Source organism: Dendrobium catenatum, unplaced genomic scaffold (assembly GCF_001605985.2).
Source record: "Dendrobium catenatum unplaced genomic scaffold, ASM160598v2 fragScaff_scaffold_923, whole genome shotgun sequence".
In the NCBI taxonomy this organism is placed as follows: Eukaryota; Viridiplantae; Streptophyta; class Magnoliopsida; order Asparagales; family Orchidaceae; genus Dendrobium; species Dendrobium catenatum.
Window position 1 is genome coordinate 434,674 of NW_021319385.1, and position 20,142 is coordinate 454,815.

Genomic DNA, 20,142 nt, shown 5'->3' on the forward strand with positions numbered 1-20,142 from the left:
AAGAGAAATTGTATCATGCTAGATTCCAAGTTTATGAATCGGTACATCAGCAGACATGCGCGACATTTCATCATATATCTAAGCAAAGTAGTCCCTAAACATGAAAAGGAGTTGGATCAGATTCTTAGACACATCCTTACTCAACAGGGTATTTATTAAAGTAGTGCAAGGGACGTTGTTGATTCTCAGGTTAACTTCTCTCAATTCATCAACTATTGATTTAATCTCTTCCTCAAGTTCTCGTGGTGCATTCCTAAAAGTTCGTGAAGTTCGTTAAACCTTAAAGAACCAGCCCAAGACTCACTAAGAGGAGGGGTGTGAATTGGTAATTTTAATAATTTTCTTAACTTCAAAATAATAATGATAATATTTTTGGAACAATTTTTCATAAATTAAAAATACCATATTCTAATTGATTGCGGAAGCAAATGAGTATATCAAAAATATTAATTTTACTACGATGATATTTTGATCTATGAAATAAAGTAATAATCATCGAATTTCCCAAGCAGTTATAATAGAAATAAAAATACATGAAATATAAAAGTAGAAAAAAGGAAAAAAAAACACCATAAATTTTTGTACTGCAGTCAACTTTGACCTATGTCCACTTCTCGAAGTCATCCACTCCGAGAATTGAACTAAAATAATGTGACTCTTCTTTTGCTCCCACAACAAGGTGAAGAAGCCCTTACCAACTTACTTTCACCAAACTTGATGCGGCGGAGTGTCAAATGCTATGTCACCCTCCCGATGACAAAAATGAACCTTGACTCATTTTTCTCCCTTATGGAGAAGGCAGAGAATCTCAGCTCCTTTTTCTCCATTCTAGAGAAGGCAGAGTACCTCAGCTCCTTTTTCTCCCTCTTAGAGAGTGCAGAGTACCTCAAGAACTTGACTATTGTGAAGGATTTGGTAGTATTTAGTACATACTCTCTTGGGGGAGCAGTCTTAACCCACTTGTACAGGGAGTTGGGTGAAGCAACAAGGCCCAGTAGGGACAACATAGCTGGGTGCATTCACTTGTTACATATATGAGTTTGGGAGCATCTACATATAGATCGACCAGTGCTACGTGTGCCCTATCCAGTACAGCTTCATTGTCTTAGTGTTGGGTTTAAGTATGAAAATATTTTAATTATTTTGTTGTTTATAATGCAATTTGCATAATCATTTCAATAATTTAAGATATATTTGAAATAGGTGGAATGCAAATTGGCTAAGAGAGTTGCACGTGGGTAGCATCATTACCTATAAAGATGAGCTTGATAGTCTGCTTGAGAGCCAGGTAATTTCCTAATGTTAATCATATGTTATTAGCTTGTTTCATTATATTCATCTAATTTAATTTTGAATAAGCAGGTAATTTATTGGGGATGCCTTTCAACTTCTTCATACATGACAAAAAAATTCTTAATAACTCAAGTAAAAATTGAAAATATACTTTATGCGTCTTCGATGCACCATTTAAATAGTAAATATTAAAGATATTCAACCATCACTTGCAATCATAAAATACATTAGGACTTGAATGGACCTTACAATTTTATAGGCCATCAGATTGATAGGCTATTGCAAGCTACATGAAATGTCAATGCACAATGAACTGATATGTGCAAATCCCACCTTCACATGATAATTACAATGTTATTTGATGGGATATTTCACCTTTACATTTCAACTGATATGACAACATGCAACAATGTGAACTCCTATCAATAAATAATGAGACAAACTTAATAGGATCATAATGACATTACAATACAAGCCTACAAAATTGACTTAACAATACAATCTGACTTAACAAAAAAGTTTATATATTAATGTGAATATGTTTGAATGTTTAAATTATAAAATATCTTAACTTATAACCAATATACCAAGAAAAATTATAATTTCATATTAAAAATCAAAGTAAAAAAGATTATATTGTCAAATTAGGATGTACCATCAAATCAGTATGTGTTGTCACATTAATAAAATTTCCACTATAATGTTGCTATGCATTATCACATAAGTTTGTGTTGTCAAACCATCATGTATTATCAAACTAGCTTGTATTGTCTAATCAATTCGTATTGTCAAATCTCACAATAATGTCAAATGAAACTATTACTTTATTTTTTTTACCAACTAATAATTGATCCTGTAATCTGATGAACTTCTCCTATAAATTGAGTATATTTTCCTTGTTTGGATGCATGTAACTGGTATCCTGCATTCTCTAACTCCTCTGCAAAGTTTCATGTGCTTATTATTTCTTCTTGTGCAATGTATAGAACACCAAAAAGTCCTTTGAAGTTGTTGATTGTGGACAGTAGCAATTGATTTATGGAATGTTTAAAGCATTCCATTGATGATGGGTTAGACGAGATAGTAAGATTGAATGACATTTATCTGTCTTGTATACATTTCTGGTCAGACATAAAAGACTGCATATTATAGGACACACATGGCAAGGTTATGACGATTCCCTCTTTTTAAAACTTTCATAAGTGTGTTATTTAAGATATTTTAATGTGATTTGTGTTTGTTATTGTCTAAAATATTAAGTTGTATGCATATATACGTTCATGTCATGCTAAATGTGATTTTTGTTGGAATGCTGATTCCTCTTTAATTTTCTTCTTTTTCTTATATTTATATTTTTGGTGCTTTTTCAAATCGAAGGAAATAATTTTATGAAAAAAAATAATTAGATAATTTATACTATTATTTAGAAAAAAATCAAATGTTAAAAAATAAAACAAATCTGAATAAAATAAATTTGAAAATTAAATTTGTTAGATAATTTATACTATTATTTTGAAAAAAAATCTAATGTTGAAAAATAAAGTAAATCTGCATATAATACTAATTATAATAAATCAATTAATATTGGATAATCAATATTTTGTCAATAAATCAATACTTATATTCAATTTAATATATATACTTTTAATTTATTTAATCTTCATTTTTAAAAATATTGAATACATTAATTTAAATTTTTTAAAAATTTAAGTCAAAATTAATAAGCTATTTCAAATTTAATTTCAAGATATAAGTTTAAAATTCTTACATCAAATTAAAAGGAGCTAGTCAGCCTTCTCACATATATGCTCATTTCGTATCCTATCTCTAAGGGTAAATCCACTCATCCACCTGAGCATCCTTCATCTCTTAACTTAATATTATGCTTCTCTTTTAATGGTCAGCATTTTGCACCATAAAGCATAGCAGGTCTCACCGCAATGTTATAGAATTTTCCCTTAAGTTTGAGAGGGACCTTTCTATCACACAGCAAGCCCAATGTCACCAAATAGTTATTTCCCTTGATCAGTGAGACTAGTTGTGATGGGGGGTAATGATGTTACATAATAATTGGATCATATGAAGCTGACACTATTCAAAAACATAGATTTGGCATCTAACACTCTCAAATAATGCAATTGATATGAGTTTAAATCCAATAAAATAAGATCTTATAAAATATGACTAGAAACAATTCACTGAGAAGAATAAGAGAATTGAGATGTGAAAAAGATTCCCATATAAGAGACAAAAATGGTGCATTCATTTTGCTTATAAGAAAACAAACATGACATGCATAAATGCCATACATCAAAAGTTCAGTCATAGGAGCATCAAATCACTTACACCCATTAATTCAATGGATTCTTAATGTGCATTTCATGTGTTAGGTATCATTCATGGGCGTTATGTTGTTTGATACTATTCTTATTAAGATCCCTGCAAGTTTCATAAATTTGATACTTGACTGAGAGGTTCCAGCTCAATGGTGGAGAGGTGGAGAGCTATCAAAATCTAACAATATATGTTTGCAATGATAAGTCTTCCTCTTCTTTTTGTTTTTCAATCTCCTCATATGACGTCTCCTTAATGTCGCCAATCGCTGGCACATGGAAGAATTCACTTGATCCATCCCAAAGAGCTAAAGTTTGTGGTTCCACTTTATAAGCATGGTGGTGACCCTCAGATAATTATGTGGGTCACATATCACATGAATATCTTTCTTGACACTAAGGGTGGCATATTTGACATTGGCGCAAAAAATTCTAACAAAAAGTGAACTTCGATAAAATGTCATAAAACACTATGAGTGCATCTTAAAACAAGAACAACAACAACAAAAATAATAACAAACTTTTATCCGACTACTTAGGGTCGGCTACATGAATTCTTTTTTCTCCATTGTGTCCTATTAAGAGTCAAATTATTATTCCAATATGATAAAAACAAACATTTTTTATAGTTTATAACCTATTCTTTTTAGGTTTACCTCTACCTTTCTTAACATAGGTCAGATCTAATACATCTACTCTCATAACAGGGTCATCAGAAAACCGATGTTTTCTATGAACAAACCATTTAAGGAGACTCTTATCTTATTTTCCACTAGCGCTACTCCAACTATTTCATGTATATACTCATTTCACAATCTATCTCTAAGTGTAAATCCACTCATCCACCTAGCATTCTTATCTTTGCAACACATGACTTAATTTTATGTTTCTCTTTTAATATTAAAGAAGATTCCAAAATAAATATTAAATAACACAAACATCTTAATATCATTATTTGTCTGAGAGAAAAAGACCTATTGATAGAAAAACATATGAAGACAATTTCATCATTGGAAAGGATTTCAACAAAAGAAACGAAATGTTAACATAAATTTACTAATGAAGAAAGTTTATTGCTCAATAATGGAATGATTGCAATAATTTTAATCTCAGGTGTCACGCTCATTTAAAAAAAAAAAAAAAACTCAATATATATTAATGGTTATCAGGGCATATTGTACAATAATAAGTGCTAGATTTGAAAAACAAGACAATTTGTGTGATTGAACAGCCAACTAATCCACATCCACACAATACCCACACTGAATTAGAATTCCACTACCACTCCCTCCTTAGCTCATCGAGGCAACAAAAAATTATCACAAAAACAGCCTTTTTTCTTGGGAAAGTACAACCCAACACCTTAAAACTAGTAACAAACTAAATCGGCAAAACGTTTAGCAAAATATGTTAAAATAAAGTAAATAAACAAAAAAAAAACAATAAAAATTAAATTTCTTACATCGCTATGTCAGTAAAAAGAATGCATGAGTAATGGATTAATCATTAGTAGCTCTTTTTTAACTTGCTATTGATTTAACTATGAAATTTTGAGAATGAAGAGTATATAGAATAAAGAGCTTGTATGAATGTTGCAGTAAAGTTTCTAACATTAATGGTCTCAAAAAGGAGGTATATAAGCCTAAGTTCAAAACTTACAGAAAATACCTAGAAAAGAAAATCTCAAAATTTCAATGCAAAATAGAGAGAGAATTTCAAAAATTCTGTACGATCGTATGTATGATCAATGTTTAATAAGTCTGAAAAAAAAAATCTGACCCTACATATGATCAAGTTGAAATAATACAAACTATTTATTTAGGTCAAATGACATTTTCTACCTGTAACTAAACATCATATTATTCAAAATCACTTCTCCCACTTCATGCGTTGATCTAACTACTCTGCAGATGAGGTTCAAGTTGCTGGTATTTTGGTTTGTTATTTTTTAGGAGCAAATAAGTGATGCAATACCAGAACATCAATATCCTGCCTTGTGCAGTAATGGTATCACCTATTCCGCTCCCTCCAAAGGAAAACCTCTCCAGAGCCTGCACCAAAAGAAAATGAATTTATGATTTTATCTCCTTCTTTAGGCTCAATTGATTTTCAAAGTAAATGCCTTAGAATACCTCTATAATCCTAACCCCAATAAACCCTGAAAAATCCCAACTGATTTTGGAAACAGTTTGGAACCTATTTGTCCGCCCAAACTAAACAGGGTGATTCAAATTTTTGTTAAATGCTTCCAGGTTACATACCAAACAAAATATAAGATTTTGATTGGTTCTACATCAAGCAATGAACAAAAGTAAACCAGTCACTGAAAAAGGCAAAATGCCAAGCTCTAACTATTGCCAGGGAGAATTTTACTGACCAAATCATCTCTTATCTCTTCCGATTTTTTTATCTACTCACTCTTTGATTCCAAAGGAGGTCCTATTTGATCTTGAAAAGTTATGCAGAAATTTCATTTGGCATAAGGATAAAGGAAGGAATGGGCTCAATTATGTAGCTTGGGATGAAATGTGCAAAACAAAAATGCTTGGTGGTTGTGGTATTCATTCTATTGTTAGTAAAGTTGGGTCATTGAGAGCTAAGTTGGCTTGGAATTTGATCCAAAATAATTCCTCTCTACTCAATCGTAATATTATTGCTAAATATGGTAAGGATGTTTGGAATGCAGAAATCAAAAGAGGATCCTCATCTACTTGGCATATTTTGGTGGATGGTGCTATTCATCGTAAACCTATTATTAAAGGAGGTTATCTAATGATAACAAAGTCAGAATTCTAGATGATGATTGGATTCTTGATAGAAGCTTAAATAAATGGCCTTCATATATGGATCATGTGGGATCACAAAACAAGAAAGTTCAGAGCTTATTATCTCCGAATGGCAGGTGGATTTTTACTCTAAAATTCAGAAATTCTTTAATGAAGACCTTCTGTCCTTAATTATGCAGGTTCCTATCTATTCAAATCTTAGTGAAAATCAAATTGAACAAGTGCATCAACATTCTGGAAAATCAATTACTTCTTTAGCATATCAAGCCGGGTTGGATCAGCTCTATGTTGAAGAAGTAGATGTTTTCATGAAATGGATTTCCAAATTGAAGCTCAAACCAAAGGTGCAGTTTTTTTGGTGGAGAGTAAGTAAGAATGCTCTTTCTACAAATAAATACCACAATCATTAAAAACTTATTCAAACTACTTTTTGTGTTAGAGTCTGTCATGAAATTGAAAATATAGTTCATATTAATTTGCTTTGCAAGTATCTTATTGAGATTATTGTCAAGCTGAGAGAATGGGGTTTTATTGTTCCGATTTTTCATTCTATGGAAAAGAAATTTATTGAACTTAGAAGGCTGACAAAAAGCAATCCAAGTATAGTCTGGGTGTATCTTACTACAGTTTCCTTTTCGTGGAAAAGGAATGCTGCTAAGCATGGTGGACCGGTGCCATCAGTTTCTTTTACTTCTTCCAATATTTTAATGACAGCTTTGCAACCAAAGCGTAATCCAATTCCAGAAGACTGGGATGTTAATCTCCATTTGAAGTTTTTAGATTTTTGGCATCCCCCATCACTAGATTGGATTAAAATCAATGTTGATGCTTCTTTATTGTGTTTGAATCTTGGAGGTATTAGAGGAATTATAAGAGATCATAAAGGTAGATTGCTTCTTGCATTCGATAAATATATAAAGCATTAATATATCTCCCAATTAGAACTTCAAGCTGTTTTATTCAGTAGAGAAAATTTACAAGATAGATTGTTTGATTACAAAGAAGTTGTTATTGAAGAAGACAATGCAAATATCATTAAGATGATATGTAATTCTATGAGTGTGCGTTGCAGCGCCAAGCAATGTCGCTGTTGTGCTGCGCTAAGGCTCAAATGAAAAGATTATGGAAGAATCTGAAAATTTCTCAAAAAGCACAATGGAGTTAGGGAGTTGAACGTCGTCGAACTAAGTCAGATTAGTAGTTTTTAAATAATAAAATATCTAAAACTATTTGCAAAATCCAGTTTCCCCAGCCACCTAGCTGGAAAAGAGAGGAGAAGCCAAAGAGAAGAGAGGAAAGAGAAAGGAAGAGAGGATTTCATAGGCCAAAGTTTGAGATTCATTCGTCGGGCCAGTTCAGGATATTGTAGAGCATGTGATAGACATTGTAGAAATATCATTATGACTAAAAAATTAGATTTTCATTGGTTGATTTTCTTGGCATGAATTTCTAAGTATATTATTGAAACAAAGGTTTTTTCTCACAAATAAGTTAGTTATAGAAAAGTTCTAAAATATTTATGTAAATATTCCTCTGAAATTGAAAATTGATTAGAAAAAAGTTCAAATGTTATGTGTGCAATGTGGCTCTTACTAACAAATTGTGCATTACATGAGTACTTATTGAATTATAATTTAGTTACTAATTACATTTATATTGTTCATAACATGACATTGGAGAAGTTCTGATATATAGAAAAGTGCACTCATTAAGATATGATAAGGGTCATATATGTTTTGTTTTGGCCCCATATGCCTAGTGTAAATGTGGGAGGGATTCTGACCTCACTTGTTGAAAAGCGAGTGTAGGAGGATATGTAACACTATTATGTTATGATTCTGACCCCACTTGTTACAGACATGTGTGAGATGTAAAAGGAAGGCATAAGTGGAAGTAGAATTATAAGCATATATCAGGACATGAGCATTCTAATCATTACATTATATGTGTTAATGAATTAAGTGCAAGTAATATTCTGATATGAATGTTAGAAATTCCTAAATGTTGTAAAAATCATGGGAAGATGTCAAGGCCAAATGCAAATGAATCTTTGATGGTAAATATTCTGTCATGTACCTAAAAAATCTCTATGAAAGTACACTTACAAGTAGTTAATAACTTGAAAGAGGTATGCACTGAAACTCTAGGGGATTTGCATTTTCTAGCATTTCACTTATTCTTTATAAATTATTGTCTTTTATTTGCATTGCAATTTACTATTTTAAATTGAATATTGATATTTTTGATGGGTTAGGCAAAAAAGTCTACCGGTCTAGTTGTGCTCGTTCTATACTTTATAATGTTCCAGGGAGAGGTAAAGATTCAATGGAGTAGAAAGGTGTAGAAGTAGGATCTTTCAAGTCTAAGTGTTTAATGTACTATTTTGTAAACCAGCATATAATCATTTTGATATATAGACTTTCTTGATCTGAATTAAAGTATATAAATTTTGATAAAATGAAATGTGTTTATATTGCTTTATTATTTAGGTTTATAATAACTTTGATTATTTATGATAATGATTAAATAAAATTATAGATTTAGGATTTCAACCCTTTCATTAGGTCCTAGGGCATCATAGGGTTGTTTCAGAGCAACTGCTTGGAAGGATTGAATTGTAACTAGAGCAATAAGAAATGATTTGTATCAGTAAGAGGAAGAAGTTGGGAACTTAGCCTAAGCATTTCTATTAGTTTACGATAAATCCATGTATATTTGAATGTCTTTATTCTTAATATAGATTAAAGTGTTGCTCCATAATGAACCCTTAAGAGTAAGAGGTAGTTGGTGGATAGAGTTCCAATCAGGCTGCTTCAGGTCAAAGTACCGTGGGGGCTATAACTTCTAATTTTATGATTTAGTTTGTCGAGTTAGTGGCCTAGCTAATGAGTGAGGATCGGGGTAGAAAAGCAAGAGTTAAGAAAGATGAAGTTGATAAGTATCTGCAGTTGTTTTTGAGATTGGAGCCACCTTGTTTCCAAAGTGATATTGAGCCTTAGGAAGCTGAGGATTGGTTAATGAGAATAGAAAAATCTTTTGATAGTATGCAACTTATTAAGGGCAGAAAGGTTCTGTTGGTAGTATTCTTGTTGGATGGAGATGCCGAGCACTAGCGTATAAGTCGAATGCAGAATCTCTTAAGAGGAGTTTGTGGAGAATTTCATAAGTTAGTTAATGTCGCCATCTGTCAAGCATCAGATGCAAGAGTCATTTCGAAGGTTAATTTAAGGGAGCAAAACAGTGATGCAATATGAGGTGAAGTTCACAGTTCTCACTAGGTATGCTCCCCAATTAGTCAATAACCCTGAGAAAAAGTGTTCTAGATTCCTGTGAGGATTAAGAGATAGTTTGAGGCACCCCTGATCTCATTCCATATTAGTGATTGTTTCTGAGCTCATGGAGAGGGCTAGGTTGGTGGAGAATGACCTGATGTCCACCCAGCAATGGTGGGATGCTAGAAGAAAGAGGCTTGAAGGAGTGCCCTCCACGAGAGCATTCAGCACTCCTGATCCCATTCTATATTAGTGATTTTTCTGAGCTCAGGAAGAGGGTTGATTGGTAGAGAATGACCTAATGTCCACCCATATACGGTGGGATGCAAATAGAAAAAGGATTGGAGAGCCCTTCAGGAGTGCATTTAATAGGAAGAAGTTCAAAAGTGGAGACTGGTGACCACACCAGTGGAGGACCTGTAGTATCTAGGACTGTTGGAGGATCTGTATTAGATAGATGTGACCCTATTTATGGTTTCTGTAGAAAGCATACAAGTCAATATTTTATGTATATTGATCGGGTCGATGTTTTAGGTGTGGCACAGTCTCCGCAGAGTGTCAAAGGGTAGGCTTGAAGAAGAGGATAGTCAGAGTAAGAGATAGTAGCCAAAAACTTCTAGAGTTGTGAGGCATTGTTGACCCATGGTGGTGGAAGATTTGGAGGAAGATTGTTAGGTGAATCAGCAGGAAGAGTTATGAGAGAATCTATTATTGTGGTCAGTATAGTTTCGGTGCAGCCCAAAGTGTAGATTTTGACTCAGCAAGAGGCGAAAGAGGCACCAGATGTAGTGACAAGTACAACATTTATTTCTGTATTACCTTGTTCCATTTTATTTGTTGACTATAGAGCGAGTTATTCTTTTATGTTTTAGCACATGCTGGGTGATTTGAATTTGGTTCCGAATGTGTTAGTGTCTAGTTTGTCCATTTTATTATCCACAGGAGATTTTTCAGTAACTAGTTATATCTATTAGTGTGAAATTGAAATTGCAAATAGGAACTTGAAATCAAAATTGAATGTATTTCCTCTGAGAAGTTTGATATCATAGTGGGTATGGATTGGTCGAGCAAGTAATAGGCTGAGATTGATTGTAGCAAAGAGAGGGTGAGTTTATGTGTAGATGAAAGAATATTTTATTTTTTAGTGCTAGTAGTGTCTTATCATCTTTGATTTCTATATTACAAGTAGATAAGGCCAGCAAGAAGAGAAATCCTATATTTATGGCATATGTGAGATATTTGAATAAATCTGTTAAAAGCAATGAAGATATTTCAATAGTGAAGGATTTTGCAAATGTCTTTTCTGAAGTGTTATCTAGATTGCCTCCAGAGAGAGGTGGAGTTATGTATTGAGGTGGTGTCGGATACAACTCCTATCGTAAAGACTCCATATAAAATGCCACCAAGAGAGTTGCAAAATGTGAAGGTGCAGATGTAGGAGCTTTTGGATAAAGATTTTATCAAACCAAGTGACATTGTCTTGAGGAGCCCCTGTGTTATTTGTGAAGAAAGATGAGTCTCTGAGGATGTACATTGATTATCATAAATTGAATAAGATGACTGTGAAGAATAAGTATCCATTGCCAAGGATAAATCTGTTTGAGTAGTTCAAAGGTGCAACTATATTTTTTCATGATTGATTTGAGATCGGATTATCACCAGTTGAGGGTGATAGTAGAAGATGTGGAGAAAATAACTTTTAATACTAGATATGGATAGCATGAGTTTTTAGTGATGTTGTTTGATATGATGAATGTACCATTAGTATTAATGGTTCTGATGCATCGAGTGTTTAGGAAGTACCTAGATTAGTTTATTACTATGTTCATTGATGGTATTCTGGAGTATTCAAAATCTGAAGAGGAGAATATATTTCATTTGCGCTTGATTTTGGAGACATTGAGGTAACAAAAGTCATTTGTTAAATGTTTGAAGTGTGAATTCTAATTGATTTATGTGGCATTTGTAGGGCATGTGGTCAGAAAGAAAGGAAGTACTATGGATCCTCAGAAGGTGCAGACTATGGTAGGTTGGCCGAGGCCAACATTAATGACAGTTATAATTTTTTTGTTATGGCAGGATATTATATGAAGTTGCTAGCTTATGCTTGCAGGTAGTTAAAATCGCATAAGAATAACTATTGACTCATGATTCAGCTATTGTATTTGCATTGAAGATCTAACGAAATTATTTGTATGGTGTCTGATGTGAGATTTATATTGATCACTAGAGTTTGAAGTATATTTTCACCCAAAAAGAATTGAATTTGAGGCAAAAAAGGTAGTTGAAACTGACCAAAGATTATAACTTGGATATAATTTATCAGTCATTAAGAGCAAATGTGTTTGTCTATGTTTTAAGCAGAAAATCAATAGTAGTAGACAGTTTGATTATTTTTAAGCAGGAATTGATTAGAGAGATGGACAGGCTGAAATTAGATATGATACAAACATATTATGTCCTAATAAAAGTTATCCCGAGATGATAGTTCAACCCTCGTTGCAAGATAGGATTCAGGAAACTCATAAGGTAGATAGAGTATGTGACGTTAATAGATTAGATTCAATTTGGGAAAAGGTCATAATTGCAAATGAAAGAGCAATGCATGATCTTCTGTGGTAGCAGGTTGTGTGTTTATGTCCCAAATAGTGGTGACCCGAGGAAGAAAATTCTACATGAAGCCCACTATTATGGGTACACCACTAATCTAGGAAATAATAAATATATCATGATCTGAAGTGAATGTTTTGATGGCCTGAATTGAAGTGAGAAGTGATAGAGTTTGTTTCTAAGTGTGAAGCATGCCAAAAGATGAAGGCTAATCATCAAAGATCCGGTGAATTATTGCAGTCGTTGCCTATTCTTTAGTGAAAGTAGGAGAAAATCACTATGGATTTTGTAATAGGTTTTCCCAAGTCTAGGAAAAGCCATGATGTAGTCTGGGTAATTATGGATAGATTGACGAAGTCTTTTTATTTTCTTCCAATGAAGAATAAAAACTTTGTTAATAAGCTTGCTCAACTGTATGTGAAGGAGATTGCCAGATTGCATGGAATTCCTAAAACTATTGTTTCTGGTCGCGATGTCAAGTTTACCTCGAAGCTGTAGAGAGGTATTCAAGATGGCCAAGGGATGAAGTTAAATTTCAATATGAATTTTCATCCCCAGATAGATGGGCAATTTGAGAGTTATTCAAGTTCTGGAAGATCTATTGAGGCTATGCATTTCAGATTTTGGATGAAAGCTGAGAATATCATATACCTTTGTTTGAGTTTACTTACAATAATAGCTCTATGAAAGTATTGGTATGGTTTTGTATAGAGCTTTATATGGAAGAAAGTAATGGACACTATTGTCATGGGCTGAAGAAGGAGAAAGAAGACTGACAGATTCTAACTAGTTGACAGTACTACAGAGAAGATCAGGTTAATCAGAAAGAGGTTAGAAGCAGCTCAGGATAGTTACAGGAAGTATTTTGATCGAAAGTACAAGTTTGTGGGATTTAAAGTTATAGATTATGTCTATTTGAAAGTCAGTTAATAAAGGGTGTTGGGCCTCACTTGTTCTTCTTCTGGGTGTGAGCGAAATTGGAGTACATATAGTCAAGTGCAAACAAAGAGAAGAAATCGACTATCTACACTCAGAATGAACTCCCTCGTATACATAATGCACAATAAGAGGTTAAGAGATAGGAGGTTGAGGAATAAGGGGTTGAAAGATGATGAAGACCCGTTGGTGTGTGATGATCTGTCGTCTGATAATGAGTGGTTCATAGATGATGAGGCAGATTTGTCATTATCAGACTTACAGGTAGAAGATCTAAATGTGGATGTATTGAGGGGCGAAGCAGATCAAACGGGTACATCCACTAGTACTACACCACACACATCTACTAGCTCTGCAAGTAAAGGTATATGTTCTCTGCCAGTCTGCCTGATAATGAGTGGTTCATCCAATTAATATGCTAATAATCTTTTCTTTTCATGAACAGGGAAGAGAAAAGTGAGTCATGTTGAAGATGAAGATGACATGGCATTCATAGATACAATTGGAGAAGAAGATTCACTTGAAGACTGATATTTTATGATGGGATATGATTTCATTTTATATATTTTCTGTATTTTGAGAGTTTTGTTAAACTGATATTTTGTGATTTTGTACTTTGGGACATAATTTTATTGCATCTACTTTCTTATTTTCCAATATTGCTATTATTTTCCTGCTAAAATCCTTAATTTTTCATTTACGCAATTCTGTGTTCGTGAGGCTTACGCCTCAGACCGCCTCGAGGCTTACGCCTCGCCTCACGGACGAAAACCGCCTCGAGGCGCAGTTACGCAATTTTAAACCTTGCTAGGTATATATAAATGCTTGAAGTGATTGAGAGGATTAGGAAATCTACTTACAGACTTTTCCTGCTAGATTACATGTCAGATATCTAAATTGTGTTTCATGCATCAGTGCAAAGAAAATAGGTACCAGATGAAAACTGGAGAGTTTCTAAAGATGAAGTGGAAGTGTAACCTATTTTGACCTATAGGAAAGACCTGAAAGTATTTTGACCTTCGATGTAAAGTAATTAAAAAGCAAACAAATTTCGAAGGTGAAGAATCAGTGGAAGCATAGGTTAGAGCAGAAAGCAACCTGGAAGAAAGAAGATGAGATGAGATAGCTCTACATAGATCTAATCTGAATTATTATGTACTGAGAATGTCAAGGACGACATTTTCTTAAAGGGGAGGATATAATATCCGTAGTTAGCATTAAATAATTTTTGTTAATGATCATTAATTTTAATTTAATTATCAATTATAAGTCGTAAGGTGTTTAAGGGAGCCTTAAGTAAGTTGAGAATTGCATTAGATAAGTGAAATTCTAAGTATCAAAATTGCTCTGGAGCGCCATGGTGCTGGGATTGATAGTGTCGAGGCATTTAGCTCTCAGATGGAGGGGTGAAAATGAGCATACGCTGCGGCACCGGGCGATACCATCGTGACGCTAAGGCTTGAATGGAAACCTTTTGAGAGAATCTAGAAGATTCTCTAAGAGCGCAGCAGTGCTGGGGAGTAGAATATCATGGCACTAGGTTAGATTAATAGTTTTTAAATAATAAAATATCTAAAACCATATGCAAAATCCATTTTTCCTAGCCGCCTAGCCGGATAAGAAAGAAGGGGAAGAGAAGAGGAAAGAGAGAGGGAGAGGAATTTTAGAGGACAAAGCTTGGAATTCATCTGTTGGGTCTATTCAGGACATTGTAAAGCATGAGGTAGGCCTCTATCTTTGATTTCAATTTATGTGATTTTATAAAAAAATTATGGATAAAAATGTGTTTTTCTAGGGTTTCATGATTTTTCATCTTGTAACCTTTAATATGTTGTTGTACTTGAAGTAGATCAAGTAGCATAACAAATAATGCTCTCGTTGCCTTAATCTCAAGTCCGCAAGCAGCTATTTCCTGTAGTTTTTCTCTCCCAATTTCTATAGTATTTTTTATCTAAGCCGCAATAACAGCCCATCCTTTTCCACCAGTCGTGCCTTTCTAGTTTCTCCATTGCCACCCTTTGTCTATCTGTAGAAACAAGCTGATTTTCACTTGGCACCATCAGCTGCAACTAGGCTACCCTCTTCTTCAGCAACTGGGCCAACATTTCCTCATCTTCAACAACTAGGCCACCAGCTCCTCTTCAGCCAGCTTCATCGCCTGCAGCTCTGCACATTTTTCAGCCCAGTCTAGTCCAACAACTGTAGTTTCTGCTAATTCTCAGTCTACTCCAACAACCGCCATCCCCTCATCTGCAATTGCCAACTTTTAGCAGGCGGAACCGCCTGAACTTTCTTCTTAGCAACAACAGTTCTGCTCTAGCCTCCTTTTACTCTGTTTCAGCCATATTTCTTTTCCAAGTTATCTTTAAGATTGCATGATTTTCTTACAACCAGCACAATTCCTGCAACTCAACAATCAAATTTTCAAGATTACGTACCAATTCTTATTATCAAGAATTGCATCTTTCCAAAATTTCTCATCCGCAAACATCAACCAACATGAAGAACACATTTGACTAAAGCTCTACGCTCAATGCAAAATAACCAGTAACTGCAATTTGCTGAAAATCCAAAAATCTCACAAACAAATGAATGTTCAATTACCTTGATTGGCTTGACTGCCAGATTTTCATGCTTTCCATTGATAAGAAACTTGATTGTTTGTGCATTGACCACCCGCCTCCTCCACTCTAGCTAGATCCTTCCTCTTCCATTAGCATCCTTGGTTCCACCGGCCAAATCCTTTCTCCACAACGGCCACCTTCTGTGACATTTTTCTCTTTTCTTACACATCATCTACAATTATTCAATTCTACCTTACTATAACAATCTCAACATTTGTTTCAGCCACCACAAGGTTTACCTCAACATTATACCATTCATCATCATATTCATCTCCCATCCTTATCTCAACTAGTTAACTTCCATCCTTATAATTTTTCATATTTTTAAAAGGTTGCTATGGAACAATTAATTTTTGAAATGCTTTACTATGGCATTATTTATCATAATCACAACACTTTTTCTATTATGATATTGTTTGTTCAAAACTAGGATGATACTTGGCATCTTTGCATAAATCTTAGAGCCCTTAATATGCTCACCATTCGAGAAAAATTTCATATTCCAATAGTACATGAATTTTTAGATGAATTACATATAGCTTTCTTTTCCAAACTTCATTTTTTTCTTCCTCTCAGCAAGATAAAATACATTCTAAAAAAATTCATCAAACTATTCATGATGATCACTCTATATTTCTCCTTATATGCCTTTGAAGCGTCATGCATTAGCCTAGCTTCTCAGGTCGGCAACAATTCAACTGCCCAGGTGGGGCCTAGAACCTCCTTTATCACCTATAGGAGAAAAGGCTTTAGGGGAGAAACTCTTTGGGAAAGATTTAAGAGACATTTATTATGGGATTTAGGCTATTTAAGAGGGGAGATTATGGAGGGTTAAAGTTTATGTTATGCTAAGTTTTGAATATCTGCAGTAATTTTGGAGGTGTTCGGTTTCTTAGATATGATGCACTGACACTTCTCCTCAAAAAGGCGTATAGTGTCCGACACGTATCCGACACGATACTAGTCCGACAATCCTCTGGCACGTGTCGGACACACCGAAAATGTGTCCGATTACAAAAATATTGGAACTTCACACCCAACCAGTAACATCGGAGGCGAGCGCACCAATGGGTGGCCAAGAAAGTGGTGGAAACCCCAATATCGACACAATGAGGGATGACCGAGAGGAAGAAATCTTGGACGACTGGGAAAATATGTCACCTCTTGAACTAATAACCAATAGGGAAATGTGATAAGGATTTAGCATGAGAGAAATTGAGATGAAAAATGAGGGCTAATTTTAAGGAAGAGGATATATATAAAAGGAGGGGTGAGAGAGAACAATGGACAAATCACAACAATCACTACATGGGAGGAGCCAAAAGTGGAAGAGAAAGTTGGGGTTTAGGGGATCCGAGAGTGATAAAGCTGAAGAAGCTCATTTTTTAGGGGAGATGCTTATGGGTGAATTTATAGGGTGGAGATATACTTTACAGTGAATGAGCTGACAGAGGAGGAGAGACTCACGATGACCACTTTACGCTTGAAGGGGAAGGCCTTGTCTTGATATCAGTGGAGAGACATAAGAGAACCAATCCGATCATGAAGGGTGGCCAAAGATAGTTTATTAGAACATTTTCGAACCAGACGGTAAGGAGACTTCTATGAGTAGTTCTTTGCTCTAGTTTAGGAAGGGACGGTGATGAATTATTGGAAGAGGTTTGAGTACCTTTGTAGCTAATTGAGGAGGCTTTCTGAGACAGTGTTGGATGAGAATTTCATGAATGGACTCAAACTCAAGATAAAGGACGTTGTCCAATTATTGATGACATAAGGGTTGGGTGAGGCTATGTTGCTAGCCCAGTTGGCGGAGAACAAAAACTCACCTAAGAGAAGCAGCAAGGGCAGCAATTTGGGAACTTCATACCAGACGACAAATACTTTTTTGGCACCAAATGTACAACCTGTGTCCATTTAGAGAGAAGTACCCAAGGATAGGGGATTGATAGCATGACCAGGGGGATATTTCAAGCAGCTGATTGAGGCACAAGTTCAAGAGAAGCGGGCTAGGGGATTATATTTCCGTTGTAATAAGAAGTTTGTGCCAAGTCACCACTACAATTATTGTTTGCTGCAGGTATTAAGGTCTGTGAAGAGGAGGAGGCGACTCTAGAGGAGGAGGAGCATTTGTACCTAATGTGGCGGAGGTCTCCCTAAACTCAGAAGTGGGGTTTACCTCAAATCACACCATGAAGGTGAGATGATAGATAGGAGGAGAAGCAGCGATAGTTTATAGTGAGGCGACCCACAACTTTGTCTCCAACCAGGTGGTGGACCGATTGGGGCTAAAGCTAGTCGACACGAGTTGTTTTTGGGTGATGATGGGAACGAGGAAAATGGAGAAGAGTAGAGGCATCTGCCCAAGGTTGATGGTGATACTATAGAAGATCCAGGTGAAGGAGGATTTTCTTCTTTTGAAGTTAAGGAGCACAAATGTAATTTTGAGCATGAAGTGTTTGCAGACATCAGGGGAAACCAAGGTGGACTAGAAAGCATTAACTATGGATTTCATGGTGAGAGGAAGGAAGATGAGGATCAGATCCTAGTTGTCCAAAACTAAGGTTTCTCTTAAGACCATGGTGAGGGCAATCCAAGGAGTGGGGATGGGATTCTTGGTGGAGCTCTAGAGCCTCGAGGGAAGGGAAGAATGGAAAAAGAGGAGGAAGTTCTAGAGATAGTCCATCAACTCCTACAATAATTCAGTGAGGTATTCCAGCTTCCTTAAGGACTACCTCACCTAAGGGAGAACGAACATGCCATCATCTTGAAGGAGGGGGTATCCCCTATCAGTGTTCGACCCTAATAGTAACCACAGGTTTAGAAAGATGAAATTGATAGATTTATCAAGGAGATGTTTGAGGCCCATATTATTTGTCCCAGTGTTAGTCCCTTCTCCAGTCCTATTTTGTTGGTGAAGAAGAAGGATGGTAGTTGAATATTTTGTGTAGATTAACAAGCTCTAAATAAGGAAATGGAGTTGGATAAGTTTTCTATACCAGACATGATGAGTTGTTGGATGAGTTATATGGAGCAATGATGTTCTCCAATATTGATCTAAAATCGGGATACTATCAGATCAGAATGCAGCTCGCTGACATCCAAAAGACTACTTTCATGACTCATAAAGGCCACTACGAGTTCTTAGTAATACCTTTTAGGCTTACCAATGCCTCAACAAACTTCTAGTCTCTTATGAACAAGGTATTCCAGCCCTACCTCCACAAGTTTGCATTGGTTCTCTACGATGAAAATTTGGTGTATAGCCTGTCTCTGAGGTAGAGCATATGAAGCACTTGAGGGTCATGTTAGTGATTTAAAGGAGCATTAAATGTATGCCAATTTGAATAAGTGTTCATTTGCACAACATAGGGTAAAGCATTTGGGACATGTGGTGTCTATATCATGAGAAGCTACAGATCTTTCCAAGATAGAGGCAATGTTGGAGTGGCCCTTACCCAAAACCCTGAAGGAGTAGAGGGGACTCACATGGTACTATAGAAAGTTTGTGAGCGAATACAGTTCTATAGTATGGTCGTTGATAGAGCAACTGAAGAAGGATGGTTTCAAATGGAGGGTGACAACCACCCTGACGTTTGAGAAGCTTAAGAAAACCATAAATAGGTTCCCTCTATTAGCACTACCAGATTTCATCCAACCATTTGTAGTGAAGACTAATGCATCAGGCTATGGGTTGGGAGAAGTTCTCATGCAGAGCCAGAGACCCATATCTTATTTCAGCCAGGTATTGACCACTAGGGCCAGGCTAAAATCAATTTATGAAAGGGAGCTAATGGCGATAGTATTGACAATACAAAAATGGCAACCTTACCTGTTGGGCGACACTTTATAGTTAGGACCGACTAGAGAAGTTTGAAATTCCTGTTAGAGTAGACGATAGTGACAAAGGAGCATCAATAGTGGTTTCCAACTTGTTGGATTATGACTTCGAGATCCAATACAAGCCCGAGCTTGAAAATAAAGATGCAGATGCTCTCTCTAGGCGTAGTAAAGACCCTCAGGTTATGGATCTGTATGTTCCCATCATGGTGGATTGGGAGGCCTTGAAGCATGAAAGCGAGCAGGATGAGCTTAGTAAGATCATAGGAGACATTCTGCAAGACAAGGATAATCACCCTGGTTATTCTTTGATGGGTCAGAAGCTGTGATACTAGGGATGGTTTGTGATTTCGAGGACATCGCCTCACACCCTCAAGTGTTGCAAGAGTTTCAAGGCATAGTTCTTGGGGGGCATCTAGGAGTTCAAAAGACATATCATAGACTGACAGTG

At 35.4% G+C, this 20,142-nt stretch overlaps 2 protein-coding genes across 3 annotated transcripts in view; one reads left to right on the plus strand and one right to left on the minus strand.

Annotated features, from left to right (window-relative positions):
* Window positions 1-5,291: 5,291 nt before the first annotated feature.
* The window catches only part of LOC110093339 (ABC transporter G family member 7), a 71,946-nt gene continuing 57,095 nt past the window's right edge, over window positions 5,292-20,142 (minus strand). For both annotated transcript variants that reach the window (XM_028697399.1, XM_020818190.2), the window contains one exon: window positions 5,292-5,677. In XM_028697399.1, coding sequence (XP_028553232.1) covers window positions 5,522-5,677 — 156 coding nt within the window. In that variant the 3' untranslated portion in view covers window positions 5,292-5,521. The remainder of the gene's footprint in view (window positions 5,678-20,142) is intronic.
* LOC114580294 lies at window positions 13,056-13,824 on the plus strand. The gene is made up of 2 exons (XM_028697400.1): window positions 13,056-13,594; window positions 13,676-13,824. Exons 1-2 carry the CDS (start codon window positions 13,330-13,332, stop codon window positions 13,759-13,761), a joined length of 351 nt encoding a protein of 116 aa, XP_028553233.1. The 5' UTR covers window positions 13,056-13,329; the 3' UTR covers window positions 13,762-13,824.

Excerpts from the sequence above, each read along its gene's own strand:
- LOC114580294 (XM_028697400.1), top strand. The coding sequence starts at position 13,330 with ATGAACTCCCTCGTATACATAATGCACAATAAGAGGTTAAGAGATAGG. Across the intron at positions 13,595-13,675 it reads TACTAGCTCTGCAAGTAAAG|GGAAGAGAAAAGTGAGTCAT; the intron begins GTATATGTTCTC and ends TTTCATGAACAG.